This window comes from Syngnathus acus, chromosome 20 (genome assembly GCF_901709675.1).
Source record: "Syngnathus acus chromosome 20, fSynAcu1.2, whole genome shotgun sequence".
Taxonomy (NCBI): Eukaryota; Metazoa; Chordata; class Actinopteri; order Syngnathiformes; family Syngnathidae; genus Syngnathus; species Syngnathus acus.
Genome location: NC_051104.1, coordinates 7,792,827 through 7,816,329, shown reverse-complemented (window position 1 = coordinate 7,816,329; position 23,503 = coordinate 7,792,827). Strand labels below are relative to the sequence as shown.

Sequence of the window (23,503 nt, the reverse complement as noted above, 5' to 3'; positions counted from 1 at the left end):
CGCGCGGGTGAGATTGATTGGCTGACTCCAAGACTGCCAGACATACAAAGAGCAGTCTATAACACATTCCATATACGAGTGTTTGTTATTGCTGTGACGGATTCTCTTCGGTTGTCTTTCGGCTGCAAGAAGGATGACTCAGAGTTCCTCGATGCGCCAAGGTCATTTGGGCACTTGAACGCAACTTCAAATACTGGAAAAATGACCAATTGTGGTCACTGTCATGTTTGTGGCTTCGGACAAGCCAGGGCAGACTTTTCCTTACAATGCCTTAAAAGTATCAATAAGACTTGTTGTTAGGGTGCGCGCCAAGGAGATGCGCCCATTTTGTTGTCACGCTCAGTGGGCATGAGTGGCTTAAGGGTTTTGGAAAAGACATATCAAATTACTTTGGGGAATTGGTGAGGCGCCACGACGAGACGAGACAAGGCACCCCCCCTATTTAGGAACAATTTGTTGCTTGTTTGAGATTTTTTAGTGAACTAAATATCGCACTTGAGGGATTGACCTTTTTGAAAGTTAGGGATTCCCTAACTGACTTCTAAAGTAAAAGCAGAAGTTTGTTTTACTTTGATTAGACACAAGAGATCAGGTCTAGAAAAATCGGAGAAAAAAAAAAAAAAAATGTCTCTAAGGGATTACTTGATCAAGATAGTTGTTGATGAATTTCAAAACAGATTAGTTGTGGATTCATCGACTAATTTTGACACCGCTACTTGACATGACAAAGTGAGGGTCACCTGATGCCTGCTCATTCATTTCAAATCAATATGATCAATATGAGCAGCCGTCATCTTAAGGGAGGGAGGGAGGGAGGGAGGGGTGTGTGCGTGCGTGTGCACGCACGCACACGCACGCACACACGCACGTCTGCCACATTGTCTGCGAGAGCCTCCATCCGCCCGCTCATTGGTCTGTGCGCAATGGCAGCGAGCGCGCCGCAGTCGCCGCGCTACCGCCGCGCAAAGATGGGCGCGAGGAGCAGACAAGTTTAAACTCCGCACAGATGCTGCTTGCTTGGATCTCATGATTTCTCCAACGGGAAACCCTAAGAGGTAGGTTAAAGTCTTTGGGTGGACATTATAATTCTCTATGGGGCTTGAATGGCTTTATTTGGAAGGGCTAATTATTCCTACTTGGAATGAATTCTTTTCAGGAAGGGAGATGGTTAAACTAGATATGGCGCTGCCATTTCAGGCTTTAATTGGATTTCACCGTTGCCTTAATTAAGACAACATGGCAAAGATTTCACTCCCTTGTGTTAATTTGAATGTGTGTGTGTGTGTGTGTGTAAGATTGAGATTTCAATTTGCTCCAAGGTGCAACTGTGTGTGTGTGTGTGTGCGCGTGAGACAGATGTTTAAATTTGATGTGACCTGTAGGATGTGAATGGCCAAATGATGGATTATATTAGACTTCAGGTCCCTGCCATTGTGTTTGTGACTGGCGGATTTCAAGTCGATTGTGTTAAGATGAAGTGAGAGGCAGACAATGGGGACAGACAAGTATGCAAACTGTTGGACATGTCTATATTGTGTGTATATGACAGAAATATGCGCTAATGGGCAGAAATGTGTGTTTGTCTGCAATCTACCATCTTTTACTTAAAAACACCATGAAATGAAGGAATTCATGATGAAATTAGGAATTGAACAGCTTTTGCATTGTGACCGATTAATTGTGGCTCCTTCTGGTGTACACGACTTGGCCACCAGTGGGCAGTATAAGTCTCCCTTAACAATGACTGAGTTGCTAAGATGCAGTAGTATCAGTGGTTTTCCGTGGAGGATAAAGAATATATGCCCAGCGGCCGTGATGATGGTTTTATTGTCTGTTTACGTGTATTGCTGCACCATTTGTGTTACGGATGCTATTTGTTAGTCCATCTATGGCGTTTGCATTGTTCATTAGCATTAAGCTAAGAAGGCTTTGGTTGTTTTAAATATCTGACACCCACCCATCCCATTCTTTGAAGACAAGATCCGACGCGCATTTACCGACGGCTCAGCAACGAGCTTCTCGGCTCAGTCGAACAGGGAAAAGATTTGTGTTAAGATTGTGATGGCGCTGCACGCAGCCAGACGGTCTCTTTGGTAGTAAAGGTGAGGATGGATGGAGTGCAAACAGCGGCGAAGCCCGCAGCCAGTCACACATCATCGCAAGGCACCCCCGCCCCACATGCTTTCCTCGTATTTCTTTGGCGCCATCTTGTGGCATTTTTGCTACAGGAGGAATTGTCAACTTTTGGAACGTGCATACATTCTAAGCATGTCCGGTACGACAGCAACAAAGCCAGCCGCCCGCCCATACAGGTCTGCCAAAGGTGTGGGCGGGACATGGCGATGCTGAGCCAAGCAGAGCAGCCATGGTGGAACGTATCGGACGAACGCAACGGCAGCGCGTCGGACGGCCGCAACGGCGAGCGCAACTACTACGCCATGCTCTACTCCCTCCTCATCCTGGCCATTGTGTTCGGCAACGTGCTGGTGTGCCTGGCCGTGCTGAGGGAGCGTTCGCTGCAGACCACCACCAACTACCTGGTGGTCAGCCTGGCCGTGGCCGACCTGCTGGTGGCCTCGCTGGTCATGCCCTGGGCCGTCTACCTGGAGGTAAGACACTGTCGTGCTTTTTTTTCTCTTTCATTTGAGTCCTTCTGCTAGCGTTTCTCCTGACACCCGCTACTTCAAATGACTTGGACTTTGTCATCTACTAAGGAGAGACTACTTTCAGAGTTACAGAAGGAAAGGACTGCTCCTTGGTGAGGAGTTAATTAGTCAAGCCGAATTCACAAGTGACAACGAAAAAGGCTACGCTGTCTAAAGTGGAAACCAAAGCAGATACTTTGCTGTCATCCTTCTTCCGGAGACGGCTGATGAAAGACATGCATCAAATTGTCGCAGCGAATAGCATGTGCACAAAGTGCAAGGTTTTCATATATGTGGGGAATCAAGTGTCAAAAAGAGTGTATTTTTCACTTCAAGACCATTGCCGAAAAAGGACAGGAAGGTTCATCACAAACAAATGAAAAGCCATTTTGCACAGTTTCTGGAAGAGCCATAGTAGAGGATAAGAAAAAAGGCTAGCGTTGTATATCATGCCCCTCCCCCTGGACGTAATTCATTGTAATGCATCAAGGAAGTCCGGGTTTATAGAAGGCTACAGTCGCAAATCGATATTATCCCCCTAGTCAGACGGTCCCAAAATGTCGAATAAGCAGCTGCCTGGCTACCTTCGAAGTTTGCGCTTTGTCAGCAGAATACTTTGTCTTCGCCTAGAGTTCAGACGACTAGGCAGATGCAGGAGAGAGCCAGTAAACAGGCCAAGCTGAAAGATAGATGGCACACTTTATGCAGGGGGGGGGGGGGGGTCCCCTCATTTCAAATTCAAACGGGAGTAATAAATCATTAAGACGTCAAATTTTCACTCGGAAACAATTTAAAGGGCACGGCCAATGGTTCCCGCAAGTGAGATTGTGTAGAATTCAATTTAAAAGTACATTTGAATTCCCACTCAGTCACACCTATTGAACCTAGCATATTTTTGGAACGTGGAAGAAGATTCCAACTCCACAAAAGCTCCGAATTGTGAGGCAGACGTGCTAAGTTCCAATGACAGCTCATTTGGTCATTTCATTCATCCATAATGGCCGCCTCCATCCACAACACGTAGGCGCGAAGCGTCCCAGCCCAGGCAATGGTGGTTCGCGCCGGCTTCCGCTCCCTAATTGGTGGTGGCCGACCCCCTCCCTCCCTCCCTCCCTCCCCCCCTCTCTCCCTCCCTCCCGCTTGCATCGCAACAATCGGCGCTCCCGCTGAGTCGCTTTGCACAGCGAGAGCTCAGCATGAGGAACGCAGTGCGGGTTGTGTTCATGGTTTTCCCACACTACCCGTGCAATGTTGATTGAAGCAAAAAGAATAGAACATATTAGGTAGGGTTGGGTCATTCACCGATTTGATCGATTGATTAGAATTTAAAAAATGTAGCAGTCACGTCCTCACTGATGTGCTCAGCTTACGCAATCGACAAGGCTGCAGAGTTTTGCCACTTTTTTGCTTTCATTTGTTTAAGGACTTTAGTCAATTGAGGCACTCCACACCTCAAGAAGATCTGAACTGGCATTTGTGATTTTGTTCCTTTCCCCCAACATTTTGCCACGGAAATGAATATTAGCGCGACACACCACGGTGACAAATGTGCGGTCTCATCATGGCCGTGTGTTGTGCGCAGGTGGTCGGCGGCGCCTGGCTTTTCGGCCGTCTCTACTGTAACGTCTTCGTCACGCTGGATGTGATGATGTGCACCGCCAGCATCCTCAATCTGTGCGCCATCAGCATCGACAGGTGAGTGTGTGTGTGTGTGTGTGCGTGTATGCGTGCCTATGACAGACATCAGTACTTGTTCACAGTTGCCATGGTGCCACTTGTGGAAATGTCAAACTTAATTTCGCATTTCCAAGTGTGCTCAGATGTGTGTATGTCTGTCATGCAGCCAAGTGGACATGGGGAAGACGTGGTGCGTTTGGAGTCGCTTTGAGCTTCATTCGAGACTATTTACATGATTAAAAGAATAAAAAGGTATTTTAATGGGGATTTCAAATGATGAGAATTAAACACTGTTTGGACAACAGCAACATCTTTTTCAAGTTTGATGCAGATATTGAAAAATAAGATTCATTTCTTTAAATATGTTCATGTTTTGACTTTTTTTGAAATGTTATGCGCATAAAGTATGTTTTCACAAAAAAGTTCTAAGATGAAAAACACTTTTTCGTTGTTGGCAACTTTGTACTCCGACTTTTGCAGTTAATTTTCCTTTGATGAGCAACGTTTTGTTTTTTCTTTCCCATAGCTTGCTAACTCACTTTTAAAAGGGTAACAGAACATTGCAGCACAACACATACATTTGTAATATCACGACAAATGTATGCCCACTGCTGACTTGGATCCGTGCGATTCTTGCGTAAGTCAACTTGACGTCTGACAGGTGCACAGTTTCATACAAGTCAGATTTATATTCTGTCCGCCGTCGGAAGACGCTTTTGATCAAATCTCTGCTGGCTCACCACGAGTGGACCTGCACTTCTTATTCTAGCAGACAGCACACGGCTAAAAAAGTAAAGCTGGGGGTGTATTGTTGTGTGTGTGTGTGTGTGTGTGTGTGTGTTTGTGCGCTTGCCCGGCATTTGGCCTCAAAGAGGAGCTGGAGGAATTAGTCCAATGAGCATAAACAATCATGGCAGCAAACTGGCCCCAAACGACGAAACGCGCCATCCGCGTTGGCTCCCGGGTCGGTCGTTAATCGTCGCCCCTTCCGCAGCGATGTTGCGCAAGCTCATTACGCACACTTCCTGTCCAGTACGCCTCTTTTAGAAACCAAATCCAAAAGTTGATTGATCAAAGCTCGCCCTGGTCGCTCTTTATATTTCTCACAGCGGTGTTTTTCTTGTGGGTGAATTCTTTTGTTTGCATGCGGGCGGGCGGGCAGTCTGTGAGATTTATTCTGCCCCCTCCAGAGCGTGCATGAGCATCATTCAGAAAATAAATGAAGAGGGAATTATTTTCTGGTCAAATTAAAACAATCACTTGTTTTTTTTTTTTAGATTATTTTTAAATGTATTTGAAAAAAAGATTTAAACAATAAAATGACCCTGCAGACTTTTTCCTTCAGTAAAATGCCTACTTTTGTTCACATCCAGAGTTTTTGTGTGCACAGGTACACGGCGGTGGTGATGCCCATGTTGTACAACACGACGCACCGCTCTCGCAAGAGAGTGTTTGCCATGATCGCCACGGTGTGGGTGCTGGCCTTCGCCGTGTCCTGCCCCTTGCTGTTTGGCTTCAACACCACAGGTGGGTTTCGACAGCGACCAATAAATGTGCCATTCCGGTCGGTTTCTTAGCGCGGCCTACCAAAGTCCCGCTCTGACATCATGAGCACACTTTCATTGTGCCGCTTGTAATGTCTTCTAGCTCTTTTGAGCTGGGAATCAAACTTTGTCCCCAGCGTTTGTTGTCAGGCGAGAAACCTAGTGCAATTGTTATGACTATTTGGAATAGTACTAGATTAAGATTGTACTCGGAAAAAGTTGAAGGGTCACGGAAACTCAGTCGCTGTGTTTTGCTCAATGGCTGGCAAACAATGGGCGGGAGGGAGGGACTATGATGGGAGTTCATGGCAGGGTTAGGGTCGCGCAGGGGTTACACGCCGGGTGCATCCTGATCATCATAAACAAACTGTTCCAATTGCCAAAGAACGATTGAAACTCGTGGCTGTGAAAATTCATTTTGCAAGTCAGACGTTTTCCAAATGTATTCACTCACGTACAGGCGTCAACGGCACGGCATAATATTAGCCAAGGCTGACTTTGAGCAAGACAGCTCACGTAATTATCCTTTTATCATGGCTGCCATCGACATCATTTTGTGTCTTATTGATCCACGGGGGAAGGCAATCATTTCACATGATTTGGGCACATAAAGTAAACGGCATATATTTAACGGGAGGGAGGGAGAGCTGGCGGATGTGAACGTGCGAGCCGTGCTGCTAGCACCGTGTCAAAGGCAATCACGCCCACGGTAATGAGCTGCAAGCCAGAGGAAGGGTACAGTTGAGTATGCGGCGAGACTATCAAGCAGGGAAGACTGTGAAAGCCCAGCCACGTCCAACTCAACCATCCACTCTAGTGGACTTTTGAGTTAAGTGCTAGAATGAATGAGAGAGGGAAAAAAAAAACCCCACATCAAGACTGATTCATCAAGGTCGATGGTTGGGGCTCAAGCGTGCCTTTTGTTGTTCCAGACGACCCCACGGTGTGCTCCATCTCCAACCCCGACTTTGTGGTGTACTCGTCGGTGGTGTCCTTCTACCTGCCCTTCGTGGTCACGCTGCTGGTCTACATTCGCATCTACGTCTTCCTTCGCATGAGGAGGAAGAGGATCACCTTCAGCCAGGCCAGCGGGAAAGTGCAGCCCGGCTCAACGCCGCCCTCTGTGGTCAGAGCTTCCCTCCCCCCCAGGGCTTGGTGCATTAAGTCATTTTATATTATTGTGCCGGTCGGTCCGTATTCAAGTCTCGGGTGAGCTGACGCCTACGCCATGTGATTTTGTGGCAAGAGTTGGGGCACACCCTGGACTTGATTGTGAGGCAGACACACTCATTTACATTAGCATCTTTTAGCAGCCTGCAACTCATTTGCTAAATTTCAACTGAATGGAAACTAAAGACTTTAAATTGACTAAATAATGAAAAACAATTTGTATTAAGCTTGACACAGCGATGTCATTGTTAGATTTGTTGTATTGAGCGTCGTGCCGCATGAATAACAATTGCATTATGCATCAAATTCACCTTCATATCGGAACCTTCCTTTCACATCCAATAGACTCGCACGCACGCACACACACCCAGTGTGACCTTCAGCGACACAAAACGAAATGCGTAATCACGCTGATGGACAAGCAGTCCTGCAATTTGATACCATTATAATGGGAAAACTGTTATTTGGCCCTCAGTAGGGGGACATGTAATTTGAAGGAAATTGCACAACTTAAAGTTGGAGGAAAAAAAAAAAAAACAACTGCATAATGTTCAACACAGCTTATATAAAAACATTATTATTATGATGATGAATGGTCCAGTTAACTAATATTTAAATGTGTCCCAGTTACATTGATCATTCCAGTGAAGATTGTAATAAATACTGGCCAATTGATGGAGGATAATCAATTGCAAAAATGTATTTGATAGCTGCAACCCGAGTCAATAGTGTACGAAAAGGGAATGATTGAATCATTGACTTGCCTCTCTCATCCGCCAGGAGACTTGTCTGCAGGACGACCCGCCCAAGACCAACCGTGACCTTTCACCTATAAGGATCAAAGTGGTGAGTGTCATTCAACACTGCGATTTTCTTCATCGTACCAATTTGTGCCCATAAAATTCATCGACTTTATTTTTCTTATGAGTTTTTGTCTGGTAACATTCAGACTATATTCTCTCTCTTATTTAGTCCATAATATTACAACAAATAAGTCTCTTTATACTAGTAAAAAAAACTTGAAGTGGACAAAAATAGGACTTTTGAAAAAGACGTATTTTGCTTATATTTCGACCTTTATTCTTAGCAAAATCCTTACTATTTTCTTCAAGTAATTTTGCTTTTAATTGTAATATTCCAACATTTTTAACACAAAAGAATTGACTTTTTTCTTGAAATGCCCAACTTGGCAATTTGGGGACATTTTGTATGTTAAAAACATGACATCATTTGCTTAGAATGAGGAATTTATCTTGTAATATCTGCCTTCAAATTGGCCAATGTTGTTTCAATCCCGCCAGCAGTGCGTGGAGGCCCCGGGCCCGTCCAAGTCCGACCTGCTGTCGGGATGTCTGTGGCGAAAGCGCCCCAAAACGCAACCGGTGGAGAACTCGGCGCTGCCCCCGGTGGACTTGCAGAATTACTGCAGCATAAGCCACGCCTCCTGCGGTCGCACCGAGTTGGACGTGGAGCGCAATGAGGCGGCGCCGGTGTCCGGGAGCAGTTTGGCGAGGGCGGCGGAGAACAGCCGGCAGGCGTCGCTGGCGAAGAAAGTTTCCAACGGACGCACGCGCAACACGCTGCGGCCACTCAACAACTACAACCCCCGATTCAGGAGCATGCACGCCCGTGAGAAGAAGGCCACTCAGATGTTGGCCATCGTGCTCGGTGAGGAGAGATGTCATTTGTTATGTGTTTTAATTTAAAAAATATATACATATATCTCTTCATTTCTCAACTCCCTATCTTGAGTTTTGCACTAAAAATATCATTTCACCTTCTCAGGGGTGTTCCTCATTTGCTGGCTGCCTTTCTTTGTCACGCACATCCTGAACACGCACTGCAGAACGTGCTGGGTCCCGCCGGGCCTCTACAGCGCCTTCACTTGGCTGGGCTACGTCAACAGCGCTCTCAATCCCATCATATACACCACCTTTAACGTGGAGTTCCGCAGGGCCTTCATCAAGATCCTCAGCTGCTGAGAAGAGAGAGAAAAAGACTGAAAAACTCACTTTTTCTTCCTGGGTGCGGACAAAGTGGGATTGTTTTTGCATTTTCTTTCCGGAAAAAGGGCTGCGGCATGGATCGGCCCGAGTTTTTGTGGACGCCAGCAGTGTGTGGACTGACTCGTGTCACGCACATATTGTCCCATCCTACAGTGCATGCAAACCAGGAAAAAACACTGGAATATCAAATGCGGAGGACGTTTTTTTGACTTAGGCCACCATCTTATAAAAAAAATAAATAAAGAATCAACATCAGGTTCCATTTAAGTGTTGTAAATAAAGACATCATTCCACACGCATGCTGTGAAGTTACTCACACGCTAATAATGACGTGAGAAGAAGCAACGGGAGGGAAATAGAATCAAAACAGAAAAAAAAAACAATGGGATCGGTACTCTCCTCTTGGCAAGCGAGTGGAATCAATATTTGATAAGAAAAGTGCATATTTAATAGAGTGTACAGTATGAAGTGAGCGCCATGGTGATGAGCACGACCCCACAACTCCTTTAATTGAATTTGAAAATGGATGAAAAGCAAGCTGTGTTCATGCACCTCAACAGCCACTTTGTTCATTCACAAGACCTTGTGGACTCGAATTATTTTGTGCTCATGGCGAGTCATCAAATTTAGCCAACCATGCACTAATCAAAACTGGGACTTTCTTTTTTGACTCCAAACTGACACGCCCACCAAATTTCATCTTGCAAAGTGTTTGGGATTTCATTTACAAAATATTTCAGGAGGCATTACCAAGACAATTTTTAGTTGTTGATTTAGTCATGATTGACACGCCTACCAAATTTCATGTTTCTACATTACACAAGCAAGCTTTGGGGGATGAATTTTCAAAAACAGGCGCAATCAAGCCAATGTTTTGGCAAATGTTACTGAATTCATGAATATGAATGGTTAGATTGCCCTGAGGATGAGGCTGAAGAAAGAAAAAATCGTTTTTTCTGTCACAGGCTTGTAAACATTCAATCGGCAAATGCTCGTAATAAATAATAATGAACGTTTGTTCAATGTTTGCATGAAAATTCTTCATCAATTTAGTTAGGCACGTACATTTGCTGCCAAAGGCTTCACGGCGGCTCTAATAGAAATAAAAATGTGACGCCGCCGCGTATTGTAAGGAGCAGGTGAAATGAGGTGTGCTTATAAGAGCCGACAAGCGAGGCAGCCTCGTGTCCCATTTGACGGCTGTCACGCTGCACTCGGAAGGCTTTTTCGGCAATTTGGATTCTTCTGGGAAACAGCGTAGTGCTGCTGAAAATAAAGTTTGAACAAAAAAATAGTTCCTAGTCAGCGATGACACCCTGTTGCTAGTCAAGAAAGTAAAAATAGCTCGCTGGAGGCAAGACAATTGTTTAACACTCATCTTCATGTCGTTCTGCAGACGGAATATAAAACGCCTTTCGACCTAAACCAATAAAATCAAATGACACGCTAACAGCATTGCAATGGAATGCTTTGCCCTCGGGGGCGACTTCAAAACCTTTCAACGAGGACGCTGCCGCTCAAAAGTGCGCTTGTTCACGTGGCGCATTCAACGCAAACGCTGTCCCGCCCGCTAATTGGATACACTCCCGAAATCTGTGCGTATTTGCTTTCGCCGCATTCAATAGTAGATAAGCTAGTCAGACGGATGACAAGAATGCCCATCGACGTCTTACCTAACTAAATGCAGAAAAGTTTCGACATTTTTAAAATCTTCCGTGGATTCAATATATGAAACTGTAATCAAATCATTGCAATAGAGAAGAAGAACTTTATTGCCACGAAGGATTTTAAAGCCAAATAATTGTCTCGGAGCCATATCGGGTTGATTGATCACTTCTGCTTCCCTCAACAACACTCGGCGGGGATCCAAATATCTTTGAGCTGCAGGCAGCTCTGTGACTTCCATTCATTAACGGCTACTCGGGATGGATGTGCTGTCTATGAGCAGGAATAATTATATTCCAGGGTTCCAATTTATATATGAGCTGATGGGAAATTAGTCCAAGGAAAAAATGAAGGAAAGATGGGGACGCACACAATGAATGCAAAAGCTGGGCGCAAAAATGAACGTACTCTGGAGAGCTCCCCGCTCGGCTCGACGTGTTCTTTCAGATGTTGTTTGGCGCGCCGGATTAAAGGGCAAACGCTCCCGCTGCCCTGAGAATTTGCATTACAATGTGGCTCTTCTCTTCGGGGGGGGTCCCGAGATAATGAAAAGACGGGAAGCAAAGGCCGGACATCGGAGTGAACTCTTGCCGGTATCGTTTTTTTATATTAAAAAACAAACGTCAACACAGCCTTGTTCAAATGTCAGCTTTTTGGTGATCAATCATTTTAAAACTTTTTCCACTCGAAATGCCATCTATTACCTGTATCGAAAAGACATTGGACGTTATTATATTTAACCCAGCCACATCCTCAGTTATATACACACACTTTTGCACCCACATTATCATCGCTCTTTATTTTCCTCTGAAAAAATCTCTCTTTGTACAGGCTATAGTTCACATGAATAGTGGAAAAAGTTTGGAAACGATTTTTGCACAGGGGTGTGCAGACTTTTGAAATCTACCGCATACAGTACTTTTGTCAGTCGAGGTAGAAGAAGTGCAGAAGGCGCCATGACTGCACTGTGAGAGACGCTGCAAATGATGCCAATGGAATTAAGCAGATGAGCGGAGCCAATATTGGAAAAGGCACTTAGTGGCAAATAAGGCTTAACTCGAGGCCCCTTTGCATTCAATGACATCTTTCCTCATACTACCTATGCAAAGCGCTCCCTCCGCTCCTGCTCTCTACCCCCAGCCAGCCTCCTGTCAATCTCCACGGCAATTACAGCCAGACCACGTTGGCAGCTGGCCCGTGACGGCAGCACGCAAGAGACAAGGAAAAGGGACAAAAGGAGAAGCCTTATTTGCATTCACACTTTGGAAGCCGCACGAGCTTTTTCAAACATTGATATGATAGCTACGCTAGGACAAAACTTCCTTCCTTCCTTCCTTCCTTCCTCCACCCTCAACCCAAATGTGTATTTTGTCATTTTTCTTCTCAAATAAGCGGCTTCCCGCAGCGTACGTTTTGTGTTCATTATTATGAGCTAAAAGACTCCTAGCCTCCAACTGTCCTACTTCTTTCCTGTCATCAAACTTTCAAACCTTCGTCCCGTTAATCCCTCTCTTCACTTCTCTTCTCTCGTCAGTCGTGCGCGAACCCGATAATTGAATCACAGCAGGATGTCACCAGTCCACGACTTTCTTTTTCCTCACATGATCCCTCGGTGACGACCAATCTGAGACATTGTCCCCCCACCCCGGTCGCAGCGTTTGTTTATCTGCTGGATTTGACCAAATGAAACTTTCTTTTCATTTGACAGAAAATTTGACATCTGGCTGAGAAATCCTATCGGGTGAATCAAGCACGTTGCATTTTACTAACGCCGTTAGCGGCTACATTGGTGCACAAATGATCTGTGGCTCCCATCTTAATAGAGCAGAACCTAACTGTTAAATAATGAAATGCTCTTCACGATAACAGAAGGAACAATTAACCCGTGAATCCTACCTGTTGCCAATCTGAAAACGAGCGTCGGGTTCATCTAAACGAGATTTGCGCCGAGCAAGTCATTTGCTGTTTTGCTTTGAGATTTTTCTATTTGGTCGGTGAAGGTTTGTTCAAATTATTTTGGTGTCCTGCGTCGCCCAGCTGTTATTTTGGCTCCCGCGGGCGGCCCCAGCTGGCTGCATCTTCTTCATCATCAGCGCCATGGCTCAAGTGCAAGTCACACACATGACTTTCAACATCCTATCAGCAGTCAAAACAGAGTCAAAAATAGCTCGCTTCCCAAGTTAGCATTTAGCATAGCTTAGCCATGGCAGAAGACGAGCTTGTGACAGTTCGACCTCCTTCCGGATGGATTGGTGGAGCAACTGATTGCCCGTCAAAAATGACACTTGCTCCCTGGAGCAATAATATTTATAGGACAGTATAATAAGTACACTTAGAGTATATTAGCGCTATAATTAGCAAAGAAATGAATCAATCAATGAATCCTCTGCGAATAAAAATAAAGTCGGTAAAACTGTCAGGATAGAACCTAAATACACATTTTTATACCTACAATGAGGTTATGCTTCAAATGTCATCCCATCTAGTTTTTCATATAATCAACTATTTTTGCGGGTCGATACAACAGAATACCTTTTGTTCATCCGAAAAAAAAAAATGAACAAAGAGAATATTGCGCACGCACACGATTTGTGTCAATATGTCACCAGCTTATTGGCTGCGGGTATACTCGTGGCCCACGCCATGCATTTGAAATGAACATAAAGCCGCCCGCCCGCCCGCCCGCGTGCGTGCGTTTGAAAACAGACGTCACTTTGCACTTTGCAAAGGCCTACGGTCTTCCTATGTTCCTCACGTGCCGCTTCTCGGCAGCCTATTCATCAAAAAAGGCCCAAAAAGCTCAACTGTACTGACTCCATCATTGGTAATAAACATCAGAACATTCCCTTATGGATGACATACACGGACGGATAGTGGAACTGGATTACTTTGTGGCTTCAGGAGACATGGGAGCAAATCGGCCGAGGATTACAATCCAATCTACAGTACTAGATGTCTTATTAGTTGTCTCATGAAAATCATGACATTTTGTACAATCTCTATGAAAGCATCACAACCAATATTATATTTCTGATCAATATTATATAGATATACATATATAATAAAATATATATTATACAATATATGAATATGAAATATTAGATGCATTATAATATGCTATCTACGATATTGCCCAATATCACCAGTACAACAACCCATCACAGGATACCACTGTATGAAATCAAGACGCTCTGTCTGTCTAGCACCTTTTGAATGCTTTGCCGCTCTCAGATACGCGGGCGGGCGGGCAGGCGGACCACTTGGTGCTGCTGCGATTCACATAATGAGGCTCGACAGTCGCACTGACAACCGTAAAGAAAAAGCGTTCGACTCGAGCCAATCTGTTTGATGTTTTTGTCAGTGAAAATCTGCAGCTATTTTTGCCCGCCCGGCTTTATTTCACTGATGTATAGTTGAGACATCAGCGGCAGAAAGCAGCAAGATTTTCCCAGAGTACAGTCCTACCTCGCTCGCTCACTCGCTCACTCACTCACTCGCTCACTCACTCACTCACTCACTCACTCACTCACTCACTCACTCACACCTGCAATCACGTTCTTTTGATGTTGATGATACTTCTGGTGACACCCAATTTTGCCCGCTCTCATTTCAGACCGAAGACGCTCGGACAAAAAGGGCAAATGCTCACGGCCTTTTCATCTGTCTAGTAACCTACGAGAGACAACACGGCTGACCTTTCCCTCAACTCCAACCTCTAACGCCGGCCTGCGAGGCAAAAATAAAAAATAAATCGGAGGGGGGGGGGGGGTTACAAGCTATTTTGTGCAATCTTGTGTGTCTGAAATGATCTTCACAGTTTTAACAAAATCCCCCCAGACGGGTTAGCTCGTTGTGGATAAGACGCCACGCATAACCAGGGAAGCTTTTGGGCGCAGCGCATGACTTCAATTGCAACATCTTTCATCAGTGCTTGCTGTTGTCGTCTGCTACACAAAAACAGATAAAACATCCATTCATCCATTTTCCATAGCGGTTGACTTCATTAACGTCACAGCTGCGTCAGCTGACTTGGACCGATGGCGAGGGCCATCACCCGAGTCCAAACGACACTTTGCCTGCTAGATAAAGACATTTCAAAGATCTTACTTTCCAGATCTCAATGACATTCACAACTCTATATTATTAGCATAGACCACTGGTTAGAAAGGTCAAGGAGCGCGCTAGCTTAGGATCTTTGTATCCAAGACTGGATAATTGCCGCCTGTGTACAATTAGGCCTCCATTCTTGTGAATAGCAATAGCGGCCACTCGATGAAAAGGAGGACCTCTCAGCTCGTGTTTTTAAGCAGCAAATCTTGGAGGATTGATTTGACAGCCTTCTCCTGACATTGGAATGAAAATATGGAAAAATATAAACATCCGCAGGTGGCCATTTCTGCACGCCTGCCGCCACATTTAAATCCAGCAACATCTTGATCTGATCTTTATTCTTTTCTCTGCAGCGCCAGCGTCTCAGCTGTCAGCACAAACCTTCACATGACCTTGTCAGGGATTTAAAAAAAAAAAAAAAAAAGATGAACTAACTCGACAGTTGGCTCACAGCCCACATGCTGCGACTATCTCAAAACGCCATTTACTCAGCTTGAACCGTTTACTGGACACACTATAGCGTAAGGAAGAAAGAAGGCGGAGGGGAGAAGCAATAAATCAAGAGCACGAGGTGACATTTTGTTGATTTTATAACGGGAGAAAAGTACAATGGCATTCAGCACGCATACTGGATGACCACAAACAAAGTAGCCAACTGCCGCAGGTGACGCACAACTTGGATACGCATATAGGCAGATATTAAAAAAGAAAAAGACGCATTGAAAGTCTAGACGACGAGTACGTCATGAAAGAAGCAAAAATAATTGCGGCTTTTGTGCGTAAAACACTTCAAATGGACTTGGAATCAGACTACCTAGAAGATATATCTGAGATATGCTTTTATTCGGAGTTAGGCACTTCTGCAGATTCGTGAATTAATGAAAAGTCAAAGACTAAAAATGTTTTCAACCACAGACAGAGGAAAATGTCCGACTAACATTTAGTCTCGTCCCACATTTTCACTACTGTTCCATGGAAATGGACTGGCGCCTAGTGGAGGCCATCAAAGAGAATGCCACGTCACGTTTACTGATGCAGGAATTAGGGAAAATGTCACTACCAGCTTGCTCGCATGGGAATTTTCTCACAGATGAACAACGCAAGCGTGACCAAACAATCCTGTTTTGTAATGTCAACCGCATCCATTTAGTGGAAATTTAATAAACGCTTTTCTTGGTGTGATAACTAGAACAACACGGACCGACTCCAAGCCCGAGGTGAAACCCAAAATCGACATTCACGCTTTGTTGAAATGATAAAAAAGGTCAAAGATTTCCCAGTCAAAGCTGACGCGCGTGATAAAAAAAGAAAAATATATATATATATCTCAAAAACATGTTTATTCAATAAATTGATGGGGCCTCAGGCATAATGGGAGTGCTTCAGTGCAAATTTGACAAGCTGATTCTTTTGAGGAAAAACAAACATTTAAATGACTTAATTTTTTCAAATTGAGAGTAGCAGATTTTTGCTTGTAGAATTACAAATTACTTTAAAATTAAAGTTATTTTCGAATTCATTGCAGGATTATTAAAGAAAAGCTTTTGTCTCCATTGTTTGCCAGAAAAACATCTAAAAATGATTTGGGACATTTATCAGAAACAAAAGTCACATTTTCAACATTCAAGTGGACTCACCTCTTTAGGATGACTTTTTTTTCATGATGATTCAAGCATTATGCAATGAGAAATCTGTCTGGGGAGAAAAGCATGCTGAGCTGCTTTTCCACTGCACGGTTCTGACTCGGCTCTGCATCAAAGACAGAAACCGGGTTGGCTAATGTTAGCACTAATATATGTAACGTCAGGCCACTGTTCAAGGAAAAAAAGATTCTTGCAATTTAAAGAGTCAGGGAAAAAAACATTTTGTACTTTCTATTACTACTTGAGCGTGAACGCTTCCGTGCAAACTGTTATTTCGACTCGAGCCCGACCAATGGGATCGTTACGCGGAGAGAAAAAAAAAAAAAAAAAAAAAAAAGAACGGGTCAATGGGGTTTCTTTGGTTGTGTGGACAAAGTTGTTGTTTTTGCCAGAGACCCCAGCAAAGGCAAAGAAGATCAAACTTTTGATTGCCTCCTCCGTACAGCAGAGCCGATCTGCTGATCGGCGACAAAAAAACCGGGCTGATTGTGGAAGCAAGTTTCTCCTCCAGGCTCAATCCATCTCTTCTATCTGATTCCATCCCATCTTAGACGTTTGTCTCCAAGAAGAGCCGCCTTTTCAAGAGGTCCACTTTGTCAGCGGCCAGGGCTTCTCGGAGGGCCGCAAAGAAGGTCAGATAATGCGCCGTGTTGTGGAGCGTGAGCAGCACCCCCGCCAAGAGCTCGTTGGTGGCCAGCAGGTGGTGCACATACGCCCTCTTGTGGTTACGGCAGCAGTAGCAGCCACACCCTTCCACCAGGGGCCGGAAGTCATCTCGGTACCTGGACAGTCCACGGAGACGATCAAATCACTTGGACAACGACGTGGTTGGGACGTGAAAGGGCACGCTCGCCAATTCGGCAAAGTCAATGTGAGCATTCGGCCCCGTTTTCCCATCAGCGGGGAAATTGTTGGTGCTCGGTCTCGAAGAGATCATCCTGAATGATTATCTTGTGGTGTGGGGTGCGCTGTGTGATTTTTGGTTTGCAAAAGTAATAAGTACTTCTGCTTGGGCTTACCTTTTATCTTTGAGATCCATCTCGAAGGGCGTCATGCAGCTCGGGTCATCCGGATGATGATCTCCATTCTGTTCTGCTGTGTTTTCTACACACACATAGGCGCGCGCACACCTCATTAATCCTCATCATCATCTCATTTCTAAGCACATCTAGTGAACCACCACCCCTCTCCGTCAGCCAAAACATAACATCATTTGACCCCCATTACACGACATGGTCTGGCCCCCTAGTAATAGAACACAGTTACTCACTTGGTGAGTTCATTTCATTTAATGGAGGAGATGATTTTGCTTTGCACTTAATGCTTGAGAGGGAAGTAATATGGAAAATTTGAAGTCATGACTACTTCCATAATTATTGGCAGTCCAGGTAAAGATGTGCTCTTTAGCTTGGTAGGACCAAACTTAAAATGGAGGAAAATCCAACCTTTGATTCAGCTGCATTCATTCAGTGGAGAGAAAATAAGTCCCTCATTAAGAAACAATTCCTTTCGAGCAAATCACGTGTATCGCGAAAATTAGCACCCCTGACGGTACTGCTTTGTGCAAGCCCCTTTTACCAACAGAACCGCACGTAATTTTCATCTATAATCTTTCACGAGATGGTAGAATAGCAAAAGTGGGATCAGTATAAATCCAGTCCAAGAAGGCTTTATGTACCTTCTTCTCTGCTTTGTCTGCTCCGTGCAATTTAAAAGTGGAGGTTAACAACTTAAAGCACCTATTGATGTAACCACGTAATCCAAATCCATTTTAAGTAGAAGCATTATTTAGTTTGACCAAGACAGACATGCTGACTCATGCTTCTTTGATTGGTTTTTTTCCTTGTCAATACTGGACGCGGCTATTATACCTTGATCTTTAATTGATCCTTTAGTGCAGTGGTTCTTAACCGGGGGTGCGAGCATGCTTCCTAGGGGGTGCGAGGATACCCTGGGGGAAATTTACAATTTTTCGGGGATAACCGAAAAAAGTGAAAAATTCTGGAAATCAAGGAGTCGTTGTGTTCATTGGGATTAGGGATAATGCAAATTAAGCCTTATAGCTGTCAAGTAAGCCAATTATTATTATAATAATTATTATTTAGGGTTAGGGGTGCGAGAACTGGTTGGTGAATTGAATGGGGTGCGAACAAGGAAAAAGGTTAAGAACCACTGCTTTCGTGCGACGCGAGCCACGTTCAAGGAGTCAAGCAGGGCAAAATGAGAAAAAGCGGTCAGTCGTGAGTGACGCACGGCGTTTAGCAACAAGCGATGGGCGGACGGACGGATTGCTCCAAGAAAATGTTCCTTCATTTGAGTGATAATTTTGTGAACAATTTCTATAATTGCCTACATTCATAATTAGAAGGAAAAAAAAGCTAAAAATGAATAGCCAGTTGTTTATTTTTAAATAACATCTCTAAAAAGATGTCTAAAGGATTCAGATGACTTTAATGGTGGATTAACTTTTGGAATGCCACAAAAGCCTGACATTTAAAACAGTGTGTGTTGACTGTTCAAACTGTGAATCACATTATCGCACAGCGTTGAAGTCGCCGAAAGGGCATCGACCGAGAGCGAGCCCCGATGAACAAAAGACAAGTTATGAAGCGTTAGCATACTGTGAGAGAGGAGCCGCACCCCGAGGCCTCTGGCGGGTGCTTGTAATTGGTCCAAGGGGGACTGGGAATTGCTGTTTAACACCAGCCGACCTGCTCTCACCTCCATTACGCTTGCTTGCCAGCGTGGAATCGATTAGCGCCGGCCGTCTTGACACGAGTCTCACGCCGGCCGGGTGTGTTTAAGGAAACTTTTTCACGGCGAGGCCCGGCTCCTTGTCATAACTCTTGTTCGGCTTCTCACTTGGGAGGACAGCCGTCGATGATTTAATTCTAGCGTGGGATTTCCTTTGCCTCCAATTATTTTCAAACAAGAGGACAGTGGAGCTTTGGCTGTGGAACTTTTGCATGAATCTTTGACAGCATTATCTCAGTCAAATGTGAGCGAGTCATGAGGCAGACGTAATGAACTCTTTTGCGGCTTACTTGCTTTACCACGCTTTGTGATGGGGAAAAATAAATCAAAGCATGTATAACAGAATTGCAGTCTTACAAATGTCACCAATTTGTTTTGAACCTTTTGTCCTCCATTTGAGATCCAGTGTATGCGTGTGTGTGTGTGTGTGTGTGTGTTTGTATGTGTGTGGGGGGAATATTTTAGTTAAACAGGTCACAGCGCCCGAGGTAAACAAAAGGGTAATTTTGCCACTAAAATGTAGACTCTGCATCATAGTAGACGTGCTTGCATGGTAATCTGTCTGGCTTTAAGCGGTTGATGCCGGAGTGGACAAGATAAAAGCTGAATTTTTTTGTCCGCTTGTGAAAAGTCCAAAATAAGACACGAAATAAACTGCAGAATATTGGTCATTTTTTTGCAAAGGCTGTCTAGGTTCAATTATCACTTGCAGAAAGGCTTTTAAGACCACGACTCTTGACGCTACAAAGTGCCATGTTAGCTTGGCTATAGTGTTTTTCTATGATGTGTTAGCATTAAGCTAGTACAATATCGATCCCCAGTACAGTACGTGGTAGAAAAGAAAAGGTCATCCTACCTGAGGTAGGCGCCCCGTCGGCGCTCTCCGGGTCGTTGGCCGTGTCAAAGCGGAAGGAGAGGGCGCAGCCTCGCTCGGTGACCAGGAAGGGGAAGAAGCCCTCGAAGAGGTCCACGCCAGCCTCCACACACTCCATCACCTCGTCGGGTCGACCCACACCCTGCACAAGCCTGCAAGCGCAGCCAAGAACCGCCATGAATACAAAGTAAGGATGTGGAGAATCACATTTTTTTCCTAGGCGTTATCCCAACCAAAAAAACAAACAAAACAAGATTTGGGTTTGCTGCATACAAACACACAAGCAGCACTTTTCTTTATTCTGTCAGCATTAGCGTATTCTGTGCACTCTTTGGCTGTCTGGCCTGGCAGATAACCAGCTGGGGGCGTCAAGGTCAATTTAGCATTCGAGGAAGAAAGAAAAAAAGAAAATAAAAGGTGACCCTACGTGGAGACCTCTTTAGTTATGAGTCCTTGGGTGTATCCACTCACCTGGGTTTGTGCTCAGGTAGTTCCTTGACCACAGCGCCAATGAGCTGGCTCCTCAGGGCACCGTCCAGACGGCCCGACTGGAGGCCGTCCAGGCAGAAACCCGCTACAGGCCGCTTGGCCGTCTCCCTGGCCGAGCGCGCCCTTTCCTCCATGACATCTCCTCCTTCCACCGACCCGAACAGCGCCGCTCCCTCCAGCTCCTGGCGACCATCCAAAAGGTCGTATGAATCAGATCTTGTAAACAATAAATGGGTTCTACTATTATGACGGATTCTGGACTCATTAAAATATTGATTAGAAATGACCAGACTGCAAAATGTCATCACTAAAGAGTTTTTTTAACATCCTGTAGTATTTTTTCTTGCAAACTAACATTTATCCTGCAAGTCAATATTACAATTATTCCTGTAATAAAATTGATTAAAATAACATTTGAAGTATTGTAACTATTGTGGTCAAATATGTTCTCACATTATTTCAACTTTATTCTCAAAATAACGGTTTCATCGTTAGTTACTGTTTATGATGGAGTAGATGCGACTTGAAAATCAAGCCGGAGCCCCACTAAAAAAAATCTACTGCAAAACTGAAGCGAAAATCAAACAAACATCAGCAGCCCATGATGATGATTATGACAAGTGTGCTTTCACTCCGTTTTCCATTTCACCCTATTCGAAGTCAACAGATAATCACAGCCCATCAGGATAATGAGGATAATGGGAAAGCACAAGTGAATCCGCCCGTCTCCAATACATGTCGTCAAAGCAATATAGGCAGTAGCTGCAATAATGATAAGAACGGTAATAAGATCATCATCATCATCATGCTGTGATAATGAGGATCATTACATGTGTACACAACATGAAGTGATGGATGTCTTATGAACATAATCATGATAATATGGCGTATAAGTGTCAACAAATACATTACGGTTCAGTGTCATGGGTTTTCTCAGTTCGACACAACAATCCTTATATGGTACGTATTGAATTCGATTTTTCCGGAAAGTTTTTACAATGGCACTTTCTGTATTGGAGAAAGGCTTTGGAAATTAAAATGGCACCGCACCTGCGACGCCTGGTGCACCAGCAGACACTCGTCCAAATGAGCCAGGGTCCGCTCCACTGACTTGCGGACCCTCTTGCGGGAAGTGTTGTCCTGCCAGGTCTCACCGTCAGCCATGCTCACGTAGCAGTCGGGCCGCACCAGCTTCTGCAGGGCCATGAACTTGGCTGCCGTTAGCTCTACGCGCCCGCCGCTTGCCCACACGGACACCGTCTACCCGCCAGACAGAATAAAATGACATACGTGAGTGAGTGGGAGCATGGTTGTGCTGTATTTTGTGTGCTAGAAAGAGCAACCACAAGCTGAACCACAAAAATGAAATCACAGCGATGAATGAAAAAGGAAAATAAAAGAAAGAAGGAGACCTTCTGACCTTGCTGGTTGTGTAACCGGTTGGGCTAGATGTCGCGGGGTCATGCAGCGAGCAAAACAAAACGGTGTCATGAAGACCTGCAGAGGAAAAGAGATTGAGGGGGGGGGGGGGGGGGGGGGGGGGAAGTATCCTCATGAATACAAACAGTGGGGGCAAATACTTGCAGAATTTGTCACAGAAACAGAATAATAATCCCCTTGTTGTTCTTATAACACATGGCAAGGTAACAATTCCAGTCCAGTCGCCTGAGGAGGCAAAAGCCTCCCAAACGCATTTATTTTCACAACGCAATGTTGGATGAGGTCACGATTGCAGGGCATTCCTATAAATAATACACAAGTTTCACATTAGGCGAGTCAGCCTCGAAATTCAAGGACGAATCACGACAATTGTTACTCCGCCTACAAGACAGTAGTCAGCCAATCAAATTGTTTAGATTTCAATTTGGCTTCAAAAAAACCCCAGATTGGATTATAATAATGCATGCTGTAAATTATTACTCGTAATATATTTTCCTGAACTGGACCACTCTCACTCTGTTTTAGAGCATTCCCAAGTTATACATCAGAATTAAGTTTCCCCTCGTCTTAAACGCCGCGGCAGAAGAATGTCCATCTTTCACCGGTGACGTTTGCTATCGCTTTACAGCATCACGGCAAGTTTTCAGATGTGATTCTTCTGACATGACTGATGCACACAGAGTCAAATAAGAAATCACAGATGACACAAAATCCTTGGACTTGTCCAACGTATTCTGTAATCTTATAGAACTTTCAAAAAACCACATGTCAGTGAGATGATTCCAAATACATCCGTGAATGAGTAACAATTAACAGTCACCTATTTATTTGTGAAGCAATAAAAGATTGTTTTCTCGAACTACATGTACCTGAAAACTTCTTAAATCCTTCTTTGAACTCCTCCAAAACCTCTTGGTGCTCTGCTCTGGAGAAGATAGACGACAATATCATTCGTAGTACGAGTGTTTTAATACAACACTCACACAGTATGTGTTTACGGGCATTGCTTACAAATGGTCTAGCGTGACCTGAGTGACCGAGGGGAGCTTGTCGAGGCTGTGCAGCGTATCGTGGGTCAGGTGCGGAACGGTACCGCAGCGTGTGTATAGCAGACAGCCCGGTACCTCTAGGGAGTGCTGTCCGGTCCTGCCGAGCCCCTTCAGGACACCCAGGCGGCCTCCTCCCTGGAGAACACGAGACAACTCGAGCTTCATCTTGCTAGCAGCTAATAAGCGAGGCTTCGGGAAGCACGTAAATGAGCGAGTAGCCTGGGCCCGTCTGCGTTCTTTTTTTTCTTCGTTATTAGTACCTCCCAAAATATGTAGCCAAGGCAAAACCGATAGTTACTGGCAGAAAATGAAATTCCGCTGTTTTTATTTGAAATTCTACCGCCGACTTTCGGCACCGCTCAGGCGGGAAACTACAAGGCGACTAGTTGTGATGTCATCACCAAGCGACTTCCTCAACTCGCGTTACATACCAAACA

The 23,503-nt window shown here is 44.7% G+C and overlaps 2 protein-coding genes across 7 annotated transcripts; one reads left to right on the top strand and one right to left on the bottom strand.

Annotated features, from left to right (window-relative positions):
- Positions 1 to 897: 897 nt before the first annotated feature.
- drd3 (dopamine receptor D3) lies at positions 898 to 9,035 on the top strand. 3 transcript variants are annotated; one of them, XM_037279465.1, is made up of 8 exons: positions 898 to 1,055; positions 2,313 to 2,609; positions 4,228 to 4,340; positions 5,713 to 5,849; positions 6,799 to 6,992; positions 7,817 to 7,882; positions 8,338 to 8,704; positions 8,822 to 9,035. In XM_037279465.1, the coding sequence occupies exons 2-8, from the start codon at positions 2,337 to 2,339 to the stop codon at positions 9,016 to 9,018; spliced, it is 1,347 nt and encodes a 448-aa protein (XP_037135360.1). In that variant the 5' UTR covers positions 898 to 1,055; positions 2,313 to 2,336; the 3' UTR covers positions 9,019 to 9,035. The 3 variants fall into 3 exon arrangements, with proteins under 3 accessions (XP_037135360.1, XP_037135359.1, XP_037135358.1); XM_037279464.1 differs by lacking the exon at positions 898 to 1,055 and having other exon boundaries at positions 2,003 to 2,609; positions 8,341 to 8,704; XM_037279463.1 differs by lacking the exon at positions 898 to 1,055 and having other exon boundaries at positions 2,004 to 2,609.
- On the bottom strand, positions 7,281 to 23,475 carry qtrt2 (queuine tRNA-ribosyltransferase accessory subunit 2). Of its 4 annotated transcripts, XR_005101297.1 has the most exons (11): positions 23,029 to 23,475; positions 22,887 to 22,942; positions 21,998 to 22,074; positions 21,628 to 21,837; positions 20,560 to 20,759; positions 20,071 to 20,240; positions 17,480 to 17,564; positions 17,036 to 17,242; positions 16,455 to 16,566; positions 8,814 to 9,011; positions 7,281 to 7,865 (listed from the first exon to the last, which is right to left on the bottom strand). XR_005101297.1 is itself a non-coding variant. In XM_037279480.1 (9 exons), the coding sequence occupies exons 1-9, from the start codon at positions 23,229 to 23,231 to the stop codon at positions 16,476 to 16,478; spliced, it is 1,299 nt and encodes a 432-aa protein (XP_037135375.1). In that variant the 5' UTR covers positions 23,232 to 23,475; the 3' UTR covers positions 15,390 to 16,475. The 4 variants fall into 4 exon arrangements, 3 of the variants coding, with proteins under 3 accessions (XP_037135375.1, XP_037135376.1, XP_037135377.1); XM_037279480.1 differs by lacking the exons at positions 7,281 to 7,865; positions 8,814 to 9,011 and having other exon boundaries at positions 15,390 to 16,566; XM_037279481.1 differs by lacking the exons at positions 7,281 to 7,865; positions 8,814 to 9,011 and having other exon boundaries at positions 15,390 to 17,242.
- Positions 23,476 to 23,503: the final 28 nt, after the last annotated feature.

What these genes read in the sequence shown, in the direction of transcription:
- qtrt2 (XM_037279480.1), bottom strand. Translation starts at nt 23,231, where the DNA reads ATGAAGCTCGAGTTGTCTCGTGTTCTCCAGGGAGGAGGCCGCCTGGGT. An exon ending in TGGTGCACCAGGCGTCGCAG is followed by an intron (nt 20,760 to 21,627) that starts GTGCGGTGCCAT and finishes GATGGTCGCCAG; the next exon opens with GAGCTGGAGGGAGCGGCGCT. An exon ending in AAAGTGGACCTCTTGAAAAG is followed by an intron (nt 16,567 to 17,035) that starts GCGGCTCTTCTT and finishes TCTTTGATGCAG; the next exon opens with AGCCGAGTCAGAACCGTGCA.
- drd3 (XM_037279463.1), top strand. Translation starts at nt 2,109, where the DNA reads ATGGATGGAGTGCAAACAGCGGCGAAGCCCGCAGCCAGTCACACATCA. An exon ending in CCTGGGCCGTCTACCTGGAG is followed by an intron (nt 2,610 to 4,227) that starts GTAAGACACTGT and finishes TGTTGTGCGCAG; the next exon opens with GTGGTCGGCGGCGCCTGGCT. An exon ending in GTTTGGCTTCAACACCACAG is followed by an intron (nt 5,850 to 6,798) that starts GTGGGTTTCGAC and finishes TTGTTGTTCCAG; the next exon opens with ACGACCCCACGGTGTGCTCC.